The sequence below is a fragment of the Perissodus microlepis genome, chromosome 2 (assembly GCF_051167445.1).
Source record: "Perissodus microlepis isolate ML-2025 ecotype Zambia chromosome 2, ASM5116744v1, whole genome shotgun sequence".
In the NCBI taxonomy this organism is placed as follows: domain Eukaryota; kingdom Metazoa; phylum Chordata; class Actinopteri; order Cichliformes; family Cichlidae; genus Perissodus; species Perissodus microlepis.
Genome location: NC_140462.1, coordinates 31,402,562 through 31,424,520, shown reverse-complemented (window position 1 = coordinate 31,424,520; position 21,959 = coordinate 31,402,562). Strand labels below are relative to the sequence as shown.

The following is a 21,959-nucleotide window of genomic DNA, read 5'->3' as shown; positions in this document are numbered from 1 at the left end:
TGATTACAGCTTTTAGTCAATGCATACGCAAATTTTTCAATTTGTGACAGGTCAAATATTTTATCTTAAATGTGTCTGAATTTTTAACACGTCGTCTAACTTTATTTTAAAAAAAGCCCCATCACTCCTTTTCATTTCCAGAGAACAATTATAACAAGATTAATGAAACTAACAAAAATGAGCCAGACACCCAAATATTCAGCTTTGACGAGTGAAAGCAGCTCCTGTGAAACATATTAAGCTCAGATAAAGCCTAGTCTACCAAGAAACATTGGCTAATTAAAAATGACTAGATTAATTAAAGTGGAGATTCATTAGTGCCACAGAGGGAGAGAGAGAGAGAGAGAGATCCACTTCTTTCAATTAGCATGATGCGCACACACACAAATTACTAAAACACATACACATATCTATTTTCTTGCAACCTATGTACTTTCTTATATCTTATGGTTGGTTTATGTGGAAAACATACATTATTATTGTAATATTAAATTCCTACGGAAAGTAATGACTGTATTTTATATTTATTACACCAATAATTCATATGCAAGCATTTTGGACAGCTGTGGCTCAGGCGGGTTGGTGGTTTGATCCTCAGCTCCTCCAGCCTGCCATTTTCACCCTCAATGCATCCATCAGTGTGTGTGTGTGTGTGTGTGAGAGACAAAAAAAGCTTGGGTGTTAAAACAAAGTGCTTGTGTCAGTATGTGTGAGGCTTGTAGTAGAAAGCGCTTGGGCTGCTCAATTAGCGTAGAAGAGCGCTATATAGTAAAATATCTGCCCATTTACCATTTTTACCATTTTTGCAGTGCAAAGATACCCAAAGATAATTTAAAAAGTGCCTCAAAGGGAATACCTATATTTAAGCGTAGTCTCCGAATGGTTGGATTTATCCGAATGTCACACATAAAAAACAGCGAGGATAATGAAATTTGTAAGAGGGAAAACTAAGTAAAGCTAGAACTAACTCTCCACCTAAAGAAAAGAGTAAAAAAAAATCTGGCACTAGAAGTATCACATATAAGCTGGACAAGGACGCCAACAACCCATCAGCCTTGAGTGTTTCATCTGTCGAGAAAAGTTGGCTAATGCTAACATAGTGTCAAGCAAGCCGAAGCGGCACTTGGAAACCAAACAGCCCTTCCGAGGGAAATTTGGCCCAGTTCAGAAGATTTCTGGATCGGAACCAGAGGCATCAATTTAGTGGATCAAACAAATTGAAAGTGCGACTCAAGCAAGCTGAGAGTCATTTATTGCAAAGAACAAAGAAAAAGCCTCTCATGTAATAGCAAAAGAATTATTGCATGAACATGAAGGTGTAATGTTACGTGCAGATGCCAGAAATATACAAGAATGCCTATATCTAAGTGTACAATCAAAATAACTCATATAACGGCAGTGAAGTAGAGGCTAGTTGGCACAAATATGAATACAGGTGGTTGAGCAGGTAAAGAAAAATATAGAAAACTGCTGACCAAGTGGATCGCAGATGCTACTCCAACTAGGACTTTATTAAAGTTTAAAAAAATGTTTTCTTTATAATTTCGATCTATCTTCTTGACTGACTAATACCCTATAACATGTCTAAAAACACGTAAAATATTATTTGCAATTTCCCAGAGATCAAGATGACATTTTCAAATTGTCAAATCCCCAGGCTGGAGATATTTCTGCTTGACAAACGACCTAACCTCTGTTTGATGGATAAACGAATGTGTAATAGAAACACTGCACTAAACTTTAATCTAAACCTAATCATCCTAACCTCAGTGCTGCTCAGCCATTTGAACAGCCGATGGCTTAAAACTTAAACCGATCCTTGAAAAGACAAAAGCACAAGAAGATACTCACACAGACGCACATAGGTGTGAAACAAACAAACAAACACCTACCTGATGGTGCAGTCACATGACCTCCAGTCACCGTTATCTCTATCATCCATTTTGTACTACGATCACGGAATCAACCCCAAGAACTGAACAGATGGGACTGCGTCTGTGTTTGTGTGTGCGCGGATATGTGTGAATACGCATATGTGTGTGTGGCGAATGTGTGTGTTTGTCTGTGCGTGTGCGTTAAGATGCTTGAAATGAAGATCAGTCCAGCAGCAGAATTGCTTACTGTCATTCATGCCCTTTGCACATGAACACAAACACTTCAACGCACACAGACACACGCGCGCGTGCGCACACACACACCTGCCTTTATTAAAACGTCACATTCAGTGAATATACTGTGTGCTGTCATGCTGTCTGCTGTGAATGGAACGGCTGCGTATTTACAGTGAATTGTAAATCCTGCCGAGCACTCAGCTGTCAGAGTCTTATGAATTGCTAATATGTTGTATCTCGCACTGCCGATCCCCCTCTATCTGGCCCCTATCACTTTCATTGTGCGCTGAGCAAAAGTGAGGCCAGGGAATGAAAAAAAAATCTAACTTCTAAAAGGAAATAAAACGTGGAGATAAAGGATACGATGGCTTTAATGAAAACCTACAATACTGTCATGAAGTATCATTTATAATGAACAAGTGCATTGATTTTATTACTTATAGTAGTGGTGATTACATTTTATTTTGATTTGGATGAGGACTACACTGCCACACACTGAACCATTTACAACAGTATCCTCTGCTCTATTTAATCATTTATGTGAGCACATTAGCAGCACCAGACTACACCAAGAACAATCACACCTACTTCAGCAGGATACTAATCAAGATGTGTCTGATACTGCTGGGAATCTCTCTGAGCTTTTGCATCACATACCTGCTTTCTGCTGTATATCATCTTTATGCATATTGAATTTGATCACATTTTTGACCCCACAATTCTTAAATGGGCCATTTAAAGTGAAAAATACACTGCAGACAAAGGTGGAATCAGCATTATGCAGAAAATTCCTTTAAAAATCTAAATTCTGCCAACTTCCCAGGCTTCTTTGGCTTCTCATCCTTATCACAGAAGATGTATACTTGGGAGCTTTGCCCTTAATAGTCTCTCTGTGAATATTATTCGTGATATAGTAGACATTTATGTGACAATGAGACTTTAACTCAGACTTTCAAGCTGATGACTATAATACCTAATTATTGTCAGAAACCCTAAAAACCATAAGAAAAATCACATTCTTGTCTTGTTCTTTTCCAACATTTAACTCAACTATCACTATCTCTGGGAAACCAAACAATTTCTAGTAGTTCTAATAATTTGCCGGCATATTTTCCAAGTCATATGTAGCCAAAGATGGACAGACAGGTTGGAAAAAGTGGAATCACCCCTCTTTTCTCTCTTCTTTTTGCCTGTTTTTTTAGGCTAATCTTTCTTTCACTTTGCCTGTGCCTGATTTCCTATATGATTATTCCTCATTAAGATAATCAAAAACAGTACCACTAACCTTATCAGCTATCAGCAATGCCACCATCACAGAACAAACTTCTTTCCAGCTGCTTTTTCCTAATATCAAGATCTTACACTATAACCTTTATATTCTTTATTTTAGCACAAAATATAGGGAACAGAGGAAGAAAATAATAACCTGATTCTGTACTAACAGTAAAGTCTTGCAACAGACACACATAGAAACCCATTCATGCACAATTACATGCATTTGTACACACATACAGGTGCGGAAAAAGTAGACACCTTTTTACTAATATAGCTTTCATTGCACAGTGGCCGGTCACACCTCTGAGTATAGTGACAAATGAGGAGCTCTGGAAATGTAGACAGATCAGACGCACACAATTTCTCCTCACACACTTGCGCAAACACACACATACAGACTCAATAACTCACACAGCTGGAAGCAAACACGTAAGAACATTAATGTATCCCCATATACAGGAGGAATCACCCACATATGCTAACACACATGGAGCGCAGAAATGCAGAGCACAGCAGGTGGCAGATACAATGTTTCCCATCCCATTGTTTGTGTTGTATTTGGGTGTGTATCAGTTTAATGTGAGTCAGTGACTACACAATTTCAGGCTGATGAACAGGTAGGTTTCATCTTTGCAAGCAATGCGTACAAGTACTTATACAGCCACCTCTGCAGTCATTCAAGGATATAACTGAGGATAATTCACACGCAGAAGCATTTAAGAAACTGTGATCTTTAAACAAAATCATCTTCAAGTTACAGCTTTTCTTATACTAAAGACACAAAGCAGACATAGAAAAGTACATGAAGGGGAAAGAGGGACGATACAGAACTGAGAGGGAAGTGTATTCCTTTTAAATGAAAGGAAGAAAAGGAAAGGGCGAGGAAACTGAATAAGACATAAAGCAAAGCTTATAATGAGAAGAGGAGAGTGCAGGACATATCCTTGTTTCACAGACAAAACATGAAAAGGGGAAGAGAGGAGAAGAGGAAACTGATGAGAGAAGGAGGAGGCAAAGGAGGAGAGAGATGGAGGACCAGGGTTTTTCTCTACTTACAGAATCTCCAGATCGCGCAGCGCTCGGAAAGCTCCATCTTCGATGCAGCTGATGTGGTTGCTGTCCAGTTGCCTGCACCGCGCACACAAACACACACACACACACAGACACACACACACACACAGATGAGACAGAGATGGGAGAGAGTCAGGCGCAAGTCTGCAAGGTCCGCTCAGCTGGGGGAGGGACTAACAAAAGATGGGTTGCTTGAATGAGAGTGTGTGCATGTGGATATGTGTGTAAGGTGATACCCAAGTAGTGGGCTTAAGGTAGCAGGTAGGAGACACCGGAGTTAACTCTCTCTCTCGCACATGCACTCACTCACACACACTCTAGGAATATCAAGTCCAGATGATAGCACGAAAGCTAAGGTTAAGTCTCTCACCTCAGTGCTGATATGGCCAGCCCTAAGGAGAAGAGGAGAGGAAAAGGAGAGCGCGAGAGAAGAGACCGGTGCGCTGAAGTGGCCTGCCTGGCATCAGCCTATCACCTCCTTCCCCTGCCGCACGCCCAGTGCACACTGGCCACCGGGAGAGAGAGGGGCGAGAGAGATAGGCACAATAAAGAAGAGAGCGAGCGAGCCATTGCTACTAAAGCCCACCCTGCTTGTCTGTTCTGTAAATATTAATTGCATCTCTCCTCTCCCATCCTCCTCCTCTCCCTCCCCCCATGTCCTCTTTTATTCTTTTTTCCTCTCTCTATAGTGAAAGAGGGAGTAATTTCATTACATTAGGCCAGCCAATCCATTAAGGGCCTTTTACCGGCTCTGTCACTGAAACAATTTCATTAAAAGGAAAGCCTCCGTAAATCAACCTACAGTCACGACTCTGCCTCTTGTTCCCATTCTCCTTCCTTCCTCCCTCTCTCTCACTAACTCCTCCATTTCCAGGCTTGCTCAACGACTTGCTTGCTGGACTACCAGATGCACCCTGTACCCCACTGCCATCCATCCTTTGCTTTTACTTTAATTTGCTCGGCTCTGGGTATTCAGCTCCCCTCCCCACCAACATCATCCACCCCTCATGAACCCAGCAACCCTGAAAAGTCCACTTCCTCCCTTCCTTCCTTACTTCCTTCCATTCCTCCAACCCATTCATCCCTCTGTCCCTCCTACCTCATCTTCTTCATCTACAGGAGAGTATGGATGGACTGCAGATGAAAATACACAAAGGGCAGACATTTAGAAGTGTCCTCATGTCCCTTGTAAGTGGCATTTAACCTATTACACACACAGACACACTCAGACAGGTGGACACAGGTAGATTCATAGGGTAAACACAGCACAGAAAGATTAAAATACATACAAACTGACAGAAACACTATGAAACTATTTATTTTCTGCTCTTGAGCCACTACAACCGTGGGGCAACCGTGGCTCAGGGGGTTGGGAAGCGCATCTGTAACCGGAAGGTCGCCGGTTCGATCTCTCTGTCTTGGTTGTTGTGTCCTTGGGCAAGACACTTTACCCTACCGCCTGCTGGTGTTGGCCAGAGGGGCCGATGGCGCGATATGGCAGCCTCGCTTCTGTCAGTCTGCCTCAGGGCAGCTGTGGCTACAACTGTAGCTGCCTCCACCACTGTGTGAATGTGAGAGTGAATGAATAGTGGAATTGTAAAGCACTTTGGGTGCCTTGAAAAGCGCTATATAAATCCAATCCATTATTATGACTACACCTTAATCTTTTGTCTTCTTCTCTTCCCCCAATCTCCCTTCCACTGGATTCCTCCATTGCTAATCACTTTTTCTTTGACTTCGACCATCTTATATTCGTTTCTCTCCTCTTGTTTTGGATCAGTCTTCTCCACTTTTCATCTCTCCCAATTCACAATCCATGTTTTTCTCTCATCTTGTCTTTTATTCCCCCTTCACTTTTTCCCTTTCGCTCTTCATCTACCCATCTCTAATCAATTCCGTCTCCCTGTTTTCCTTCATCAAGCTTTTTAATTTATTTTTTTCCCTTCTGTGTTTGCCTTGGTGTCTGCTTGGCACACTGCAACACCTGTTAAATCAGTCATGTCAGCTTTTAACCCTGAGGAAGGTGCATCCCAAAAAGGCAGCTATAGTTTTTTCTCTTTCTGTAGGGCAGCAGAAATCACATCAGAATTTCAGGGGCAGCGCATTTTTGTTTGTTTTTGTATATACATGTCCACAGTGCAAGTCTGTGTAAAAAATCTTAGAGACATATAAGTCCTCGGAGTATCTGAAAATTGTGTTTACTACAGTGCACCACAGGTACACCTCAATATTCTGTATGTCCGCTTATCAACAACAGGCAGCTGGCCAGAGAAGGCCCCAGATGCACCATCTTCAGGCAAGATAAATGTACAACTAAATGTTTTAGAGCACAAAGCAGTACTAGAGAGTCATTATCTTATCGCAGCTCTTTATACAAGAACATGCAAAGCAAACTCAGAAATATTTCTATTGAGACAAGGCTTCAGCAAAGCTACCATATAAAGTTCACTGTAATTTTTCATTGTTTGATCATTATACTCTCTGAGGCAGTGCTGAGATGTGCAGCAGGGTCACAGAAATGAGTTCACAGCACAGTGTAGTAAAACGTATTCTTCAAGCTTCTACCTGGTATTGACCAGCTACTAGTGGTTAACAGTTGGCATGGTTTTGGTTTGGAGTAAATAGAGAAAATATCAAACCAATCCATACCCACAGGCCAGGTTTGGATCACAGCATAATTATTTTCAACCCTCCAAAGGCTTCCATAGAGTGATGAGATGCCTGGATTTTCTTTGAAGCAATGCAATCATATCTTAAAGGTGATTTAGTGTTAAGTTCTAGCTCCTAGCCATTGTGGCACTTCATTAACTGAGCACAATCTGTAAAGATTGGACAGGATCAACAATATGGAGCACTAAACAATGATGGTATATGAAAGCGTACATAAAAGAATAGTCTGGGTTTGTGCTCTTGTCATAAGTCATGTCTTGAAGCTATTTTTTTTTTTCTTTGTTGCCCACTTGTTGGATGAGAGCCGCGAGTGTAAGCATCTGTTAAATGACTGAGTCTAAAATATAGTGAGTGTGGGGATCATCAGCATATGGTTGTGCCATGTTTTCTACTTTATGTAATTAAAAGGCATGTATTTGGGGGGAAGGAAGAATGGCGCACAGCCTAAACAGCCATATGGAGATGCATGGCACTGCTAAAGTTGGCTAGTTATTACAGGCTTTTTATTCACAGCACTGTTCTTTTAATGTCGAGGAATAAAGTGTAGAGACAGACAACCAACAACAAATTAGGGTCTTTGTCATTCTATTCATACATCAAAATCTATGTGTGAAGAATGGCAATTCATGTGGTGTCTGAAGGAACTTTCCATCCCACACCTGCTGTTCTAACCTGGGCTCCTGTAACTTAACAAAGGTTACCAGTTATATTAAGCTATAGCTTAATTTAACTGGTATCATTTGTTTATATTTTACAAATAATGTAAAATATAAAAAAATGAAGATAATTTGGAGCCTAGGTGAATCAGCCAATATTGGTGTCTTGTTAGCCTGACATCACAGTACGGGGGGGGTTCAGCCTTCACCTTAAAGTGCAAATATGTCTAGCTGCTAAACGTCATCTTTCCAAAGCTACCTTTTTATTTACACTGGCAAATGAAAAGAATACCCATGAAACATTTCGTAAAAACACTTCACTTCTAAATGTAACAGTTCTTGGTTGCTGGTTAAATTTTAAGCTGTTAGTTTGCTTTTAGCCCAAAGTGAGTGCTAATTCTACAGTCTAGAACAGGGGTGTCAAACTCTAGGCCTCGAGGGCCGGTGTCCTGGAGTTCGACACCTGTGGTCTAGAATAACACAAATAAATGTTGTGTAAGGATCTGGGCTAGTGGAACTTTAAATCAACCTTGGTGGAAACTTTAACTATAGATTATGTGCTTTGTTTAATTTTTGCAAAACCTAAAAGCAATAATTTAACAAAGCCTTATTCCAGGGGTGTCCAACTCCAGGCCTCAACGGCCGGTGTCCGGCAGGTTTTAGATGTGTCCTTGATCCAACACAGCTGATTCAAATGGCTAAATGACCTCAACATGTCTTGAAGTTCTCCAGAGGCCTGGTAATGAACTAATCATTTGATTCAGGTGTGTTGACCCAGGGTGAGATCTAAAACCTGCAGGACACCGGCCCTTGAGTTGGCCTAGAGTTGGACAACCCTTGGCTTACTCAGTTATTCTAATTGCAAAATTAATCAAAGATTTGTATTCTTGCACTTGACCTCTTCTATGACAGAATTAAAGACAAGTCCAGAAATCTATGGAATAAAAGAAAAGTTGTTATTATCTTCAGTAGATTTTCCATGCAAGAAGAAAACATACTTTTCTGAGCCTTCAGACTGTCTCAAAGAGATATAAAATGATGATTGAATGATTGTATATTCTAAGTATCAAAAGGAAAGAGCTTGATATTGTTACAGTATTTCTAACCCTCAATCCTAACCATATACTTCCCTAATAATTAGTTTTGGTTGCCCTAAATTTCACCAAACCTGTTGGCTTAATCCTTTTCCCACCATCCCCCTTCCTCCAAATTCTTCTCCTATCTTTTGCCATCCTGGCCTTCATCACCCCGTCCACTTGGGCAAAATACCCACATTTTGGAAAAGCAAATGTGTTTGGCACAACAAAGCATTTATCCATGATTCTGCTTGCTGGACTGGACAGGACATGTTACTTAGAGAAATTGTGTTCCTTGCCCTTCAAGGAATTCATTTTTATCTGGCATTGACCTGAGCTGTATGTTAGGCCAGCGGTCTCCAACCTTTTTTGCGCCACGGACCGGTTTATGCCCGACAATATTTTCACGGACCGGCCTTTAAGGTGTTGCGGATAAATATGACAAAATAAAACTAGTACCGGTACCGAAAAAAAGAAGATTTATTCATAACACACGTGAAAAGACCCAGGAAAACCGAGTAAACGATAAAAACGATAACAAAATAACGCTGAAAACCGATAAAAACCCTGAAAACTATACATTTCACACCTGAGCCTCAACTCTCGCGGCCCGGTACCAAACGACTCACGGACCGATACCGGTCCGAGGCCCGGGGGTTGGGGACCGCTGTGTTAGGCTACTCCCCATGTCATATTAATCACTTTTACATTGGAAATGACAGTTAACCACAATTTGGTTTGCATTTTCAGGTAGTGTCAATCTTACAGTCGTCTTTGGTGTCTTGAATTGAATACCCAGTGGCTACACTAGAAGCCAAAAAATAAGTAAGTAAATAAATAGATACATACATAAAATGGCTCACAAGCATTATGGGTAGGGGATTCTCATCCCTTAATAGAGCTGACAAAGACTCTTAGACACTTGCTGAAATATCTTCAGATATTTCTCTTTTTGATTACTTTTTCAATCATATCACTGCTCTCCTCTAGAAACTTTACAACTCTGCTTTTCCGCAAAAAGGAGAAAAGATACTTGTTTCTACACTGGCAGCTACATTTGAGCTTCCATCTTCATCCACAAAAAACAATTTCATCATCTATAATGTAATTGGATTCCTCTGACAGCTTTTTACACAAAGCACCTTGATTAATGGTGACATGATTGGTATCAGTCCGGGGTAAGGGCAAGTTTGTGTATCCATGTGCGCGCTCTATATCTGTACCATTGTGTTGTATTCTGAAACCCCGTGTGTTCCAGTCATGGATGTTTGTTACAGGAGATAGAACAGGGGTCCAAAATTTAATTTCCTTCCATATAATTAGTTAGTGTGTTTAATCATGTCTATCAGAAGGCCTATTGGCAGACTGATTCAAAGCTTCCCTCTGCTACCATCTGGAGCAGAGGTAAGCACACATGGACATACACGGACATGCTGTCTCTGCATGAAATCATCAGTGAGCAACCACTACTACCTGAGTAATTAATAAAAGGATGGAAGATAGGAAGGAAGGAAGACCATAACTGTGTTTTCACCCCATGAATTTTAAGAAGTAATGCGTCATCAAAACTTTAAATTATTGGCAATCAAAAACTTCAAACATTTGTTGTCTTTGTTGGTAAAGTAAGTAGACAATGAATAGTGATGGACACGAATAGCAGACAATGGAAAAAATAGATTAATTTGTTATTGCTTTCTATTATAAGACACTTTAAACAATCACTTTGAGTGTTCTGAGGTTTCACTGGTTGATCTGTAAGTATATACATGGCACCGATCTACCAATAAGGTTTTCGTATATACTCCCGAGTGTTGCTGGAATTTTGACTACTGGTTCCTGCATCTATTTTCCCTCCCTCATTTGGTGTTTGAAAAAGGAATGATTGCACTTATTAAAAGCTTTCATCCATCCATTTCCCTAACTGCTTGCCCAATCAAAGGGTATGGACAGGGGCAAGAGGCATTTAATCGCAGCACTAACGCAGACAATCATTCACTAAGGAAACTAAGGATTACATTTACTTTTAGTTACCTTTCTCTGACTCGCAGGGACTTCATATAGATTAGGCTGTGTATTGGAAACACCTGTAGGTGAACAAAAATCTAATTTAAAATGGAGAAAAAAAGCTATTTTAGAGGAGTGTGTGTTTGTAACGACTAATAGTTGGTTATTAGGTTGGTTGGACTTATAGTCGGTCTTTCACATAGGTACCAATGCTGGTGGACATCTTTTGAAACAGGTTATTAAAAGCCTTTTGTATCATTTAAAGTGAATGATATTTGCATTTAATGTCCATTTAGATTTGAACAATTCAGGGTAGGATTTGACTTGCTAATGATAAGTCTGCTTTTAGTAATGTTCAAGGGTACAGGAATAAATTGTGGTTTTATTGTCCACCTTTTTCCACAAAAAGATGCAATCAAGGACATCAACGAGCTTCCATTAAAGTCTCTTTATTATTATTATTGTTGTTGTTGTTGCATATTAATATAGATTAACTGAATATAAAATAAAATTAGCTTGAAGTGCATTTTATACCAACTTTAGCAAAGAACAATGAAAAGAGCTGGACATGACAGAGTTCCAGTAAAAAAGAAAAAAAAATATTCCGGAAAGCCGGAAATCTAATTTCTTGATGTATTTTAAAACTGATCGTACTTTACTGTGTTTCCTTGTGTGTGATTTTACGTGAATTTACCATCAAAACTAAATTACAAATCCTATCATTAAAATGAAAAAAAGAAAATAGGACTTTTAGGTGAATGCAGTCTAGCCATGTAAATCCTTTTGCATTCAGACAAAACATTTGACATTTTCTACCTCATCCCTCCATCAACCTACTGTCTCTGCTGATCATGACCTTTAATGAATTAGCCACATCCTGCCATTAAAGGACATGTGTAGAGGGGGCTGGGTTCAAGCCAAGAATCATGGGAATCTGAGTAAACCCTGTCAGAAAGCTGGCTGTCGGGTCTCCATCCTACTTTCTCTTGCGGCACTTTGATTTAAGGACGCTTTCAAAAGGAAGACCATTATTAGTCTTTTTTTTGTATATTTTCATGCCTGGCTCCAGCTGTCCATTGTTGGATGTGGTAAACAAGTTGAAAGTAAACATCTGCACTGGCGGAGACACACTATGATACTGGTGTGTGTGCACATGCACGTAAATGACACAATGTTCTCACCTCTCTCCAAGGCAGTGTAGTCATAATTCAAACAAACGGCTATCTTGCACTGCATTGTGGGTAGGGAAGCATGAAGCATGGAGATGTTTTACAGGGGAAAAAAACAAAGGAGGCCATGAAAGGACTTCTTTTTTTTATTCTTACACTGAAATACTGTATACTTTTGTATTTTGCTGAAAAATTGCATATTCTACTCTCTGAATACATTCTTCCAAAGCACCTGGTGGTACTATGAATGTGTAGATAGTGAGTATAGGTGGACCCAGCGGGTAAAATGAATTAAATTTTATCACAATAAAAAAACAGGTAGGATAGTGAGAAAGCAGGCAGATGGAAAACAAGGTACAATATGAGGACTTGATGGCTGCAAAAGATAAAGAGGCATGTCTGTGTGGGCACTGAGGTGTAATGTCAGGGCATATGAAACAGCTGTATTTTATCTGATGGTCTATGTGTCTTTGTAATCTAAACTACAGCGAAATGCCTCCCAACAAAAGTAGCGCACATACACTCTGAACTAAATGTATACAGAACATAGTTAATAAGCATTACAGTAGCTGATTGTACATATGAAGGCGCAAATGTTCAGTGCCAAAGATGCTCATGAACAGGTGTGGTTAACTTGACAAGAATTCATTTAAACAAAATCTTTAGATATGATAGTATATTACTACATACAAATACTGCCATAAACCCAGGACACAATACACAAATTTTGACACAGTGTTCAGATGTGTCCAAACTTGAAAAGCTACCTTTATCATTTCTAGTTTGACTGACAGGTAGGATTTAAGGGAATGACAAGACTCTCTGTCAGCACAAAGTATAGGAGCGATCACACATATACACTCAAACGTCTATACACACAGGTCTAGCATAGAGCCTGTCTCCTTAGGTTAGTGTAAGACTGTAGTAATCACATTTGCCAGGTTCTTGGCTGTTTCAGCAAATCAGTCATGTGATAGTAGGGTCGAAAGGGCTGTTGTGTCTATGTGTGCATGGTATACGTGCCTGTGTATGTGTGTGTTGTGCCTGTATGTAAAGGAAACAGTTCAATAAATGACAATGCTACGGTTGCCACTGGGCCGCTTGAAAGAGAAGAACCAGAAGAGAACGATGGAGACCCTACCCTCTGAGAAACAGAGTGAGACAAAAAAGATGGGAAGACATGGACTGAGATTGAAAGAGGCAGAGGATAGGGTGAGAGCAAGGGAGAGATGGCTACATAGTGAGAGCGGGAGAGAGAGACATGAGAAAATCAATGCTGTGTCCACCAGGGACAGAATGTCATGAAGGTTTTTTTACTCCGTGGTATAATGGAGGGCTGCAGCCTTTTACTGCAGGAGTCACCTTGTCTAATGGAGGGAGGGATGGAAGGATAGAAGGGAGAGTAGAGAGGGAAACACTGTAAAAGAGGGAGGGAGGGAATTTAGGGAGGTGACTAATTGGAATAAGTTGGAGACTGAAAACTTTTGGAGAAAGCGAAGAGGATAGAATGACGATGGGAAGCGCTGCAGTTGAAGAGTAGAATAAATGAAAATAAAGAATGATAGAGAAAAGAGAAAAGGGATAGAAAGATAGAGAAAAGGGGGAAATTATGAGAGGGGGAGAAGGAAGTCGTGGACTGAGCATAAAAAGAGGTGGCAGCGATGGGAGGATAAACTAGAGAAAGAAAGATTTAAAAAAAAACAGGGAGGAGGAGGTGTTATAAGATGTCAAAAAAAAGGAGATGGAAGAAATGAATGATCCCGACACAGCTGAGTCGGCCGTAAGTTTGACTGAAGAAAAAGAATAAAAAAAGGATTCACCTTGTAGGTCAAAGCTATTTAGTTAAAAACATTTTAAAAGGGGCTGACGCAATTTATAATCCATTGTGATTTATGTGACATTATAGCTTTGGTAGAAAATGAAGCTCCAAATGTAAACGGAGCATGTACGGCTTTTCTATTTTCATATTGGATTGCAACTGTGCATGTTGCTCCAGTGGGACAGACTGTGGCTATACCGGGGAGCACTCAGGTGCACGTGTGAGATGCCAGGAAAGAGCTTTCCCCCTTTTCAGCACATCTTTGGTGGATTTGAAGTCCAGCTTAAAAACATTAATATAAAAATGCCCATAAGTTCCCGTAAGGTCACAGCTAAGGGATGGAGGAGTTGTTTTCTTTCTGCCACTGATCTTCAAATGGTTGTGAAATCCTTGAGTGAGTCTAAGGTGAAAGAGGTAAGGTGGTGTGTAACGTTTAGCTTGGATTGAGAAGCGAGAGTGGATTAGATGATCACAGGCCAACCTGAACTCAAAGGTTTGGAGCTAAGCCATGGGAACTGACACTTGCTCACTTACATGCTCACACACACACACACACACACACACACTGCAGAGTACAGAGTATAGACAGTTTCAGGCCCATTTAACTTAAGAGTAATAATCTCCTGTGGACTTTGGCGGCCACATTGAACTTACATCACACTTGGGAGAGGAAACTAAGCAGAGGAGCACATTTGCCTGTAGCCTAACTTTGAATTACCGATCTATGGCAAGATGCATATTAATCAACTCACAGATTGCCCACTGAAAGAGTACAAAAAGCGCATAACTTAGATCTTAATTCACGGATACGCGCATTCCCATTTTGGGATGACAGATTCATATTTGGTCTGTTATACAGAGCTACTGAAAAAAATTCAAACACTTGTAATTCTCTCTGCTCTCCAAGCCTCACTAACTTGTGATTTTACTCATGGGTTGAAATGCTTTGATGAACATAACAGCCCACAACTATACATTCGTTTGACATACAAAACCCTCATGTGAAAAGGACAGCTAAAGCGATAGCTGAAGGTAAATGTTTGAATGTCGATTAGCAGCACTTGTTAATGATCTAATGAAACAGCATGTTTATGGTTAAGAAAACAGTTTCACCAGTAAGGTTCATTTAGTAGCTGTTTTAGGGTGTTTGATAATGTTTTCATCTGTAATTGTCCTATTAATGTTCATCTTGTCTGAGTTGAGTTAAAACAGAACTTCAAAGTTCATTCGCGAAATTTCAGCAGCAGTGGAGAAAATAAATCTCACTTCAAGGTCCATTTAGCAGCTGTTGTGGGGCTTTAGAGCCCATAATACGCCCGTCATCAGATGAATGAAATGAAATAATTGAACCACGTGGTGATCTGTTTTCACTTATCTTCATTAGCGGTAGTTCAGAGGATATATATGAGAGATACAACTGGCGAGCAATCAAATATGATCCACCTTTGCATCACTGAAGCGATTATGGTTCATTACTTTCAAGTTAAAATCTGTTTCGGAAACATTTGCATCTTTTTCATTTACCCACTTTACCTGCACTATTTACACAAGTGAAATATGCAGAGAAAACATGTGGTTATTTAGATTTAATTCTTTCCATCTCATTAGCCCCAGGAATACACTTTTCCTTCCGCCTGTCAGTCAGCATCTATGGTAGCAAAATAAGAATCGCCAAAGAATGGCTTTTTATCTTTTCATATCTTGTAGTTATTATGTGTTGCTATGTGTTTCCGTCTCTTCCTCTCTTCCTCTCCTCTGTCATGTCAGATGTGTGATGAAACATGGCAGCAAACTTCAATTTACACAGAGAAGATTTGTTGGCCTAATCTAATGATTTCCACAGCAACATCAACTTTTATTGTCGCCTGTTTTTCATAAAGCTGAAGTGTCCTGCAGAACGAAATTTCTATTTTTTTTCTATCTAATGTTTTCCTGAATCCTTTCTCATTTAGAACATTTCCACAAGAGCCTGTCTGGTAGTTTAGAGGCAGCATTGATCAGCTATTATTGATGGGAAGCATTGATTGGGAAGCGTATTGATCTCACTATTGGTGATTAGGAGATCGTGAATATTTGACAGGGGGATATTGAGCATTTGATTTGAGGACAAAACCTTTGTGGACAGGAAGAGTGGTAAGTGGGACAAGCTGAATTAACAGTAAGAAAAGTAGGAATATGGGACCAGGCAAGAAAAAAAAGAGAATGAAGGAGAGAGGAAGGGGAGCAGAGAAGCAGGTTGTAGCAGGTGTACGGAGTAGGAGGTAGGCCTACATGTTTCTGAGTCTGTTTCAAATATAAAAAACACATACGTAGAATGTAATGCTTTGGACTGCATTTCTCAACATAAAATTGCAAAGAAATTGGGGATTTAAAGCTAAGGTAAATATTATTATTGTGAGAAATCTCTGTACTAGGGCTGCCACAAACGATTATTTTGATAGTCGACTAGTCACCGATTATTTTTGCGATTAGTCGACTAATCAGATCATCATCCATTGGACGTCAAACATACAGCTTCTTGCACCAGCAGCATCTGCTCTTATATAACTATCATTAGCTTACAGCTTTAAGTGTTTAAGGTATGTGCTAACTAAAAATAAAGACAATATGATAGTTTGTTAAATTTTAATGAAGTTTGCAGATTGTTTCGGTGAAGTTTAATAAACTCCTTGCTATCTAAAATATAACAGGACACCGGAGTAAATTCTCCAGCATCTCACACATTTGATAATCAGCTGTCTGCTTGACGTTTATTCAGCTGTGTAAAAACTATAACTTTAATCTCAGCCAAACCGATTTACTCAGGAACAAATAAAATACTAAAAAAAGCCAAACACTAACATTTTGAAGTTATCTAAGTGACTCATATATGTTTAACCTGAGTAGCGAAAGACGGCGGTGGGTTTGAAAACGATTTGCCGGGAGTCCGGTGTTCTCACGGCTCTAGTGAGCCTTGCCCCCGGCGAGCTATCGAGCTAGTGGGTAACAGACGTCTCCGAAAACGTCGGAGTGCTTTTGAAAATATGTGGTGTCTTGATAAACTGAGCAGATATTTGAGGTTTACACAGCTACATTCCCGCCTGAAAATATGTTAAACGTTTATTTTGTGACCCAGAAAGAATAATAAGAGTAATATTAAAAATAACTAGCTGCCGCCATTGTTGGAAACTGAGCTGGGCTGCGCTATGAATTCTGGGACACAGCTTCTTCTTCTTCGGGGTTTAACGGCAGCTGGCATCCTTGTACATGCAGTGCTGCCATCTTCTGTTTCAGTCCGTTATTACACTCTTAAATCCTACTACTTATTCCTGCGTCTTTTGGGATCTTACAAAGCTTCAAACGACGCGTCGACTATTAAATCAGTCGTCGACGATTTTGATAGTCGACGTAATCGTGACTAGTTGACTAATCATGGCAGCCCTACTCTGTACACAAGGGAAAGTGTGAAAACCAATATAGAACAGTTGTACCCTGGTACCCTCGATTGGCAATCCACTCAAAACAGACTTGATTCTATAGTGAAACTAAAGGCAGACTTCTAAAAACTACTGTCAGGGAATTCAGTGTGTTGATGCATCAACACGTTTAAACTCTTGCTGAAGAGGAGATATGGAAGCTTCATCAACAAGGCTAAAGCGGAGGGGAAATCTGGCCTTTTATCAGCCCACAGTTTAGCCTGCATCCCTGATAGAGTGACAGGCCATTACACAAGGCATGGATGACTTGCACATCTGTGCCAAACGAAACTATACACTGTTTTTACAGTAATAAAAACACCCATGCATATGACATAATTTACAGAAAAGCCATTGCTTATATCAGCAAGACATTGCCAAAGATAGAGTGCACACATGGCCTGCCTATAGTCCTGAGATGTCATCTTTAGAAACATTTAAAAGATTACAAACTGAAAAATATGAAAAAGGAGATCCTAAAAGGTGAAGCAGCTAAAATTCTATCAAGCACTTAGTCTTTCCAGTTATCAAAGAGTTAAAGGAGGTGATGAACCATCCTTAAGGAATAACTATTTTTAATTATTAGCTCTTTTAAGTAGGAATGACATTGTTTTATTGTAGCTATGCAGTAAAATTCAAACACCATACGCATCTTCATTATAGTACAAGGGATTTAAAAAGAAATCCATTCATGCAGCTTACTGGATTTAACTTAAAGTCATCTGATGCTAGCATATAGTAAACACAAACAATCTATTATATGAACTATGAACATCCTGTTTTTATTAAAGTTGTATTTTGTTCACATTTAATGAAGTTGAATATATAAACACAGGAGCAATTAAATGGATGAAGTCTAAATGTGATTTTGTGCTCCATGATTGTGTAATAATCCCAGAGAAAATGCAAAAATGTTTAGGTATTTATGAACATTTTCTGATGCAGTAATATACAATACACGTGTGGTAGGTACTGGAGAGGAGAAGATGAAAAACAGAATTATAATAATTGTGCTTACAGGTTCTTGACACCGGTGATCCCTCTGAAAGCCTTTCTTGGAACTGCCTGAATCTGGTTTTCACTGAGGTCTCTGCAGAGAGGGAAGAGAAAGACAAGAGGATGAGAGACAGACAGGGAGAACGGGAAAAAGAGAGAGAGAGAGGGACCGAAGAAGTGGCATTAGTTGAGGTATACAGGGCACTTAAGATAGGAGTCAAATGATAAACAAAGCCACAACCATTTGATCTAACGCGCATACAGCCACACACACACACACACACACACACACACACACACACACCCAATTACAGAACAAAGGCACAGAAGGAGAAAGAGATGGAGAGAGAGGGGAAGAGTGAGAGAAAGAGAAAGGATGATATGACATTTATGATCAGTGGAACAATTTGGTCCAAAGAGCTTCAAAGACAAAAGGAACTATAAGAAATATGGCTGGCACGAGTCCATCTGCTGCCTTGAAGAATGCGTGTGTGTCTGTGTGTGTGTGTGTGTGTGAGATTAATGGAGAGGCAATGCAAGGAAAGAATGAGAAACTATGAAGAGAGAATCAGAGTAAAAGACGCGTGCGCGTGTGTGTTGCATCTGTGTGTTTCACATGTTTTTAATGTAGAACTTTCTTTCTTTTCTCCTTTACTGGAGCCCTCCAACAGCGCCTCATTGCTCTGGCATTAAAATGAAGCAATCATATTTTTTCTGAGAAACAGAAGAACACACACACATTTTATTACCGTCATTAAGCGATTTATTTATTTTTTCTCCCCTTTAAGGATTTCTCTCTTCCTCATTCTCTCAACACACAGTGAACATGGGATTACATGCAACACCCTCGGTTTCTTTTCTCTTCCTGCTCAATAGAGCCAAATGATTTTTGACATGACTCAGCGGCCTTAAATCTATTAGTTTTGTTTGCGGGGAAGAAGAAGGCCTGGCAGGTAATCAGAATCCAGAAAGCACAGCGTGATTACAGGGAGAAAAGGAAAGGTATGAAATATCGCACGGCTGATCGCCTTATATTGCTGCGAGCTAGGCCTGCGTTGAACAATCATATACTACACAAAGCCAATCAGCACATTAATACATGGCTGTGTATTTTAGATAGTCGACATACACTTAGAAAATCACAACAAAGCAGCACAAAAGAGCAGCACAACTCTGGACCTTTATGTTTGATTTAGACATAAATACATGCATACAGATAAGTACTCAGCATGTGACAAACACATTCATAATGTTTTCTTGTCACACAATTAAGGAACACTGCTTCGTACTTGTCAGTTTTCACACAGACAATAAAACACACACGCACATCTTGAAATATGCCACGCTCACATACATGCCGTATATGCTTAAGCTATCTAATTTACACTCACACTTGCATTCATGTAGCCTACACAGGAAGAAAATTGGCTGTGCATTATTCCAGAGCCAATCAACTTTTATTAGTGCCGTGAATGTTAATTGGCGAGCCGTGCTCAGAAAACAGAAAACTCATTTCCTCAAACTAACAAGGTTTCATCGTTTTGGATGTTTCCCTTTCAGCCTTGTGTTTTCTGGCTCATTCCTTTTGTTTGACAAGAGATGAGTGTTCCCTGTTTTGTCTCTGCAGGCCTTGATGGGAAAAGTATGTGCCTGGCATTGTGTAGTCTTTAGGCAAAGAAAATGTGTGCTTTTATGTGCAATTTTGCTCAGCACTTGTGGTAACGAAGAGCAGGGGGGGAAACGGCACACATTTGACAGGCAGGAATGGTATTATGATATTTTAATGTGCAGCACAGCCAGAAAATATTCTTTGTGTTTACACTTCTTGTTTTGAAGGTTTTGACACTTTTTGGGTATAACCATGTTTTGTTTTTTTTCCTTTTTACTGAAAAGAGATTTTCTTCTTCTTTTCTGTCTTTGGTGTTCCCATACTGACATTGACAGAGCAAATAGGAAGCAGAATGCAAAGCTGTTATCAGTCTTGCTTTGTATTGCACATTCACATTCTCTATCACTCTCTAGTATCTATCACTCTCTCCATCCATCTACCTATCTAACAATATCCATAAATCTATCTTGTTTATCTCTTTAATTTGCATCTCTCTCATATGGCCCTGCGCTCTGTGGACTGCTGACAAACAGAGCAAAGAATAAAAACAAAAAGAAAGCAGGAGAATGAGAACAAGATAAAGGAGGAAAAGGCATTAAAAAGTCATATCAGATGAGTTCCATGGCTAATAAATCTTTTATCGTTTTGTTTACCCACCATGATATTTATTTGTTATTTCTTCTAACAGAAGGAAAACCATCCAAGTCAAATAAAACCTATTATGAGACTGTGTGTCTCTCTGTCGGCCTTTATGACTCCAGCTGAGTGACTGACACCAGCTCCAGCAGTGCACGGTTTAGGCCCAAATAATAAAACTCATATGTGACAAGACTGTGAATGAAGTTTTCATTATATGGATGAGTTCTGGTCATCTGTTTGTGAAAATTATTTTAGGGGTCGCTTTTCTTTGCTTTTTTTTTTTTTTTTTTAACTAGCCATGCTGCTTCCAGAAGCATCACTGCTTTGGTGACATTTTGGGAATTGAAAATAAAAGACGGACACCTCATCAACATTTTATTGGAGAGAAGAAAAATACGACGTTTTATGTTAGCAAGTAAATTTGGATTCAGTGTGTGATGTGCAAATTTTAATGGGTTTTTACACTGCTCAGAATTGATATATTCAGATATTTAAGAATGAAATAGTCAAATTGACAGTTCTTGCTGAGACACGTTGTGTAGTTTGTTGAGAACACAATGATGTAACAAACTTCACAATGTATGTCAGTCAGTGGAAACCGATCCTTTGAGGGCTGGATTCAAACTCACACCAAAATTCAAAGTTAAAAAACATGAAATCAAAGTCTGCTCCAACGTGTGTCATAATGCGGCTCTCTGGTGTGTGCGACCCTCCAACGTGATTTCTCCAGACCATCACTGACCCATTGCCAAACTGGTCACGGTAGATGATCTTGCAAGCAGCATAGAGAAGAAGAACATCCAATCCAGAATCTCAAATTGGGGGTTCTGTCATTATAAATATGCTGGGTTTCAAATTCTTACTGTTCTGATATTGGCAGGCAGTGATGAACAATATGATTTTAGCAACCACAAAGCTATTCAAGCGGTAACAAAACGTGAACTGTGTGTTGCATGGCTAAGATATGCTGTGGTTGGACAAACTGAAATCTGATAATAGGCTTGATCACTGGCATGACTGGCAAAAAAAACCCAACGAAATTATACAAGAAAATGCTTTGATTGACAGTATAATGTAATTTAGGGAATAATTCAAAGCTTAATTGTGAAAATGTGTTATTTAAAATAAAGTTAACAGATTGGAAAAAATCTGCAACACTGAAAACAAAAGCAAAAAATATAACGATAGTCATCAGATTGGAATTAAAATGTTTCTAGACCTGGACAGAGCAGAGGAATTCAACAGTAAAAAAAACTCAAAAATTAAATATACGTCAATATTTCTAAATGACCCCCCCCACACACACACACACACACACACACACCCCAGCAGATTTCACCAACAGGTCTCTATGTATTATTCCTTGCGGTGGAAATAAATGAGAGTATAGGAAACACGATGAAGAAGTA

At 39.6% G+C, this 21,959-nt stretch overlaps 1 protein-coding gene across 2 annotated transcripts in view; it reads right to left on the bottom strand.

The window, feature by feature from the left end:
* Positions 1-21,959, bottom strand: part of slit3 (slit homolog 3 (Drosophila)) — a 235,791-nt gene that overhangs the window by 89,957 nt on the left and 123,875 nt on the right. Inside the window, exons 5-6 of one of the 2 annotated variants that reach the window (XM_084907796.1) lie at positions 18,325-18,396; positions 4,443-4,514 (exon numbers count right to left, since the gene is read on the bottom strand). In XM_084907796.1, coding sequence (XP_084763922.1) covers positions 4,443-4,514; positions 18,325-18,396 — 144 coding nt within the window. Of the gene's footprint in view, positions 1-4,442; positions 4,515-4,827; positions 4,974-18,324; positions 18,397-21,959 lie in introns of those variants that run through there. The other variant, XM_084907804.1, reaches the window with a different exon arrangement.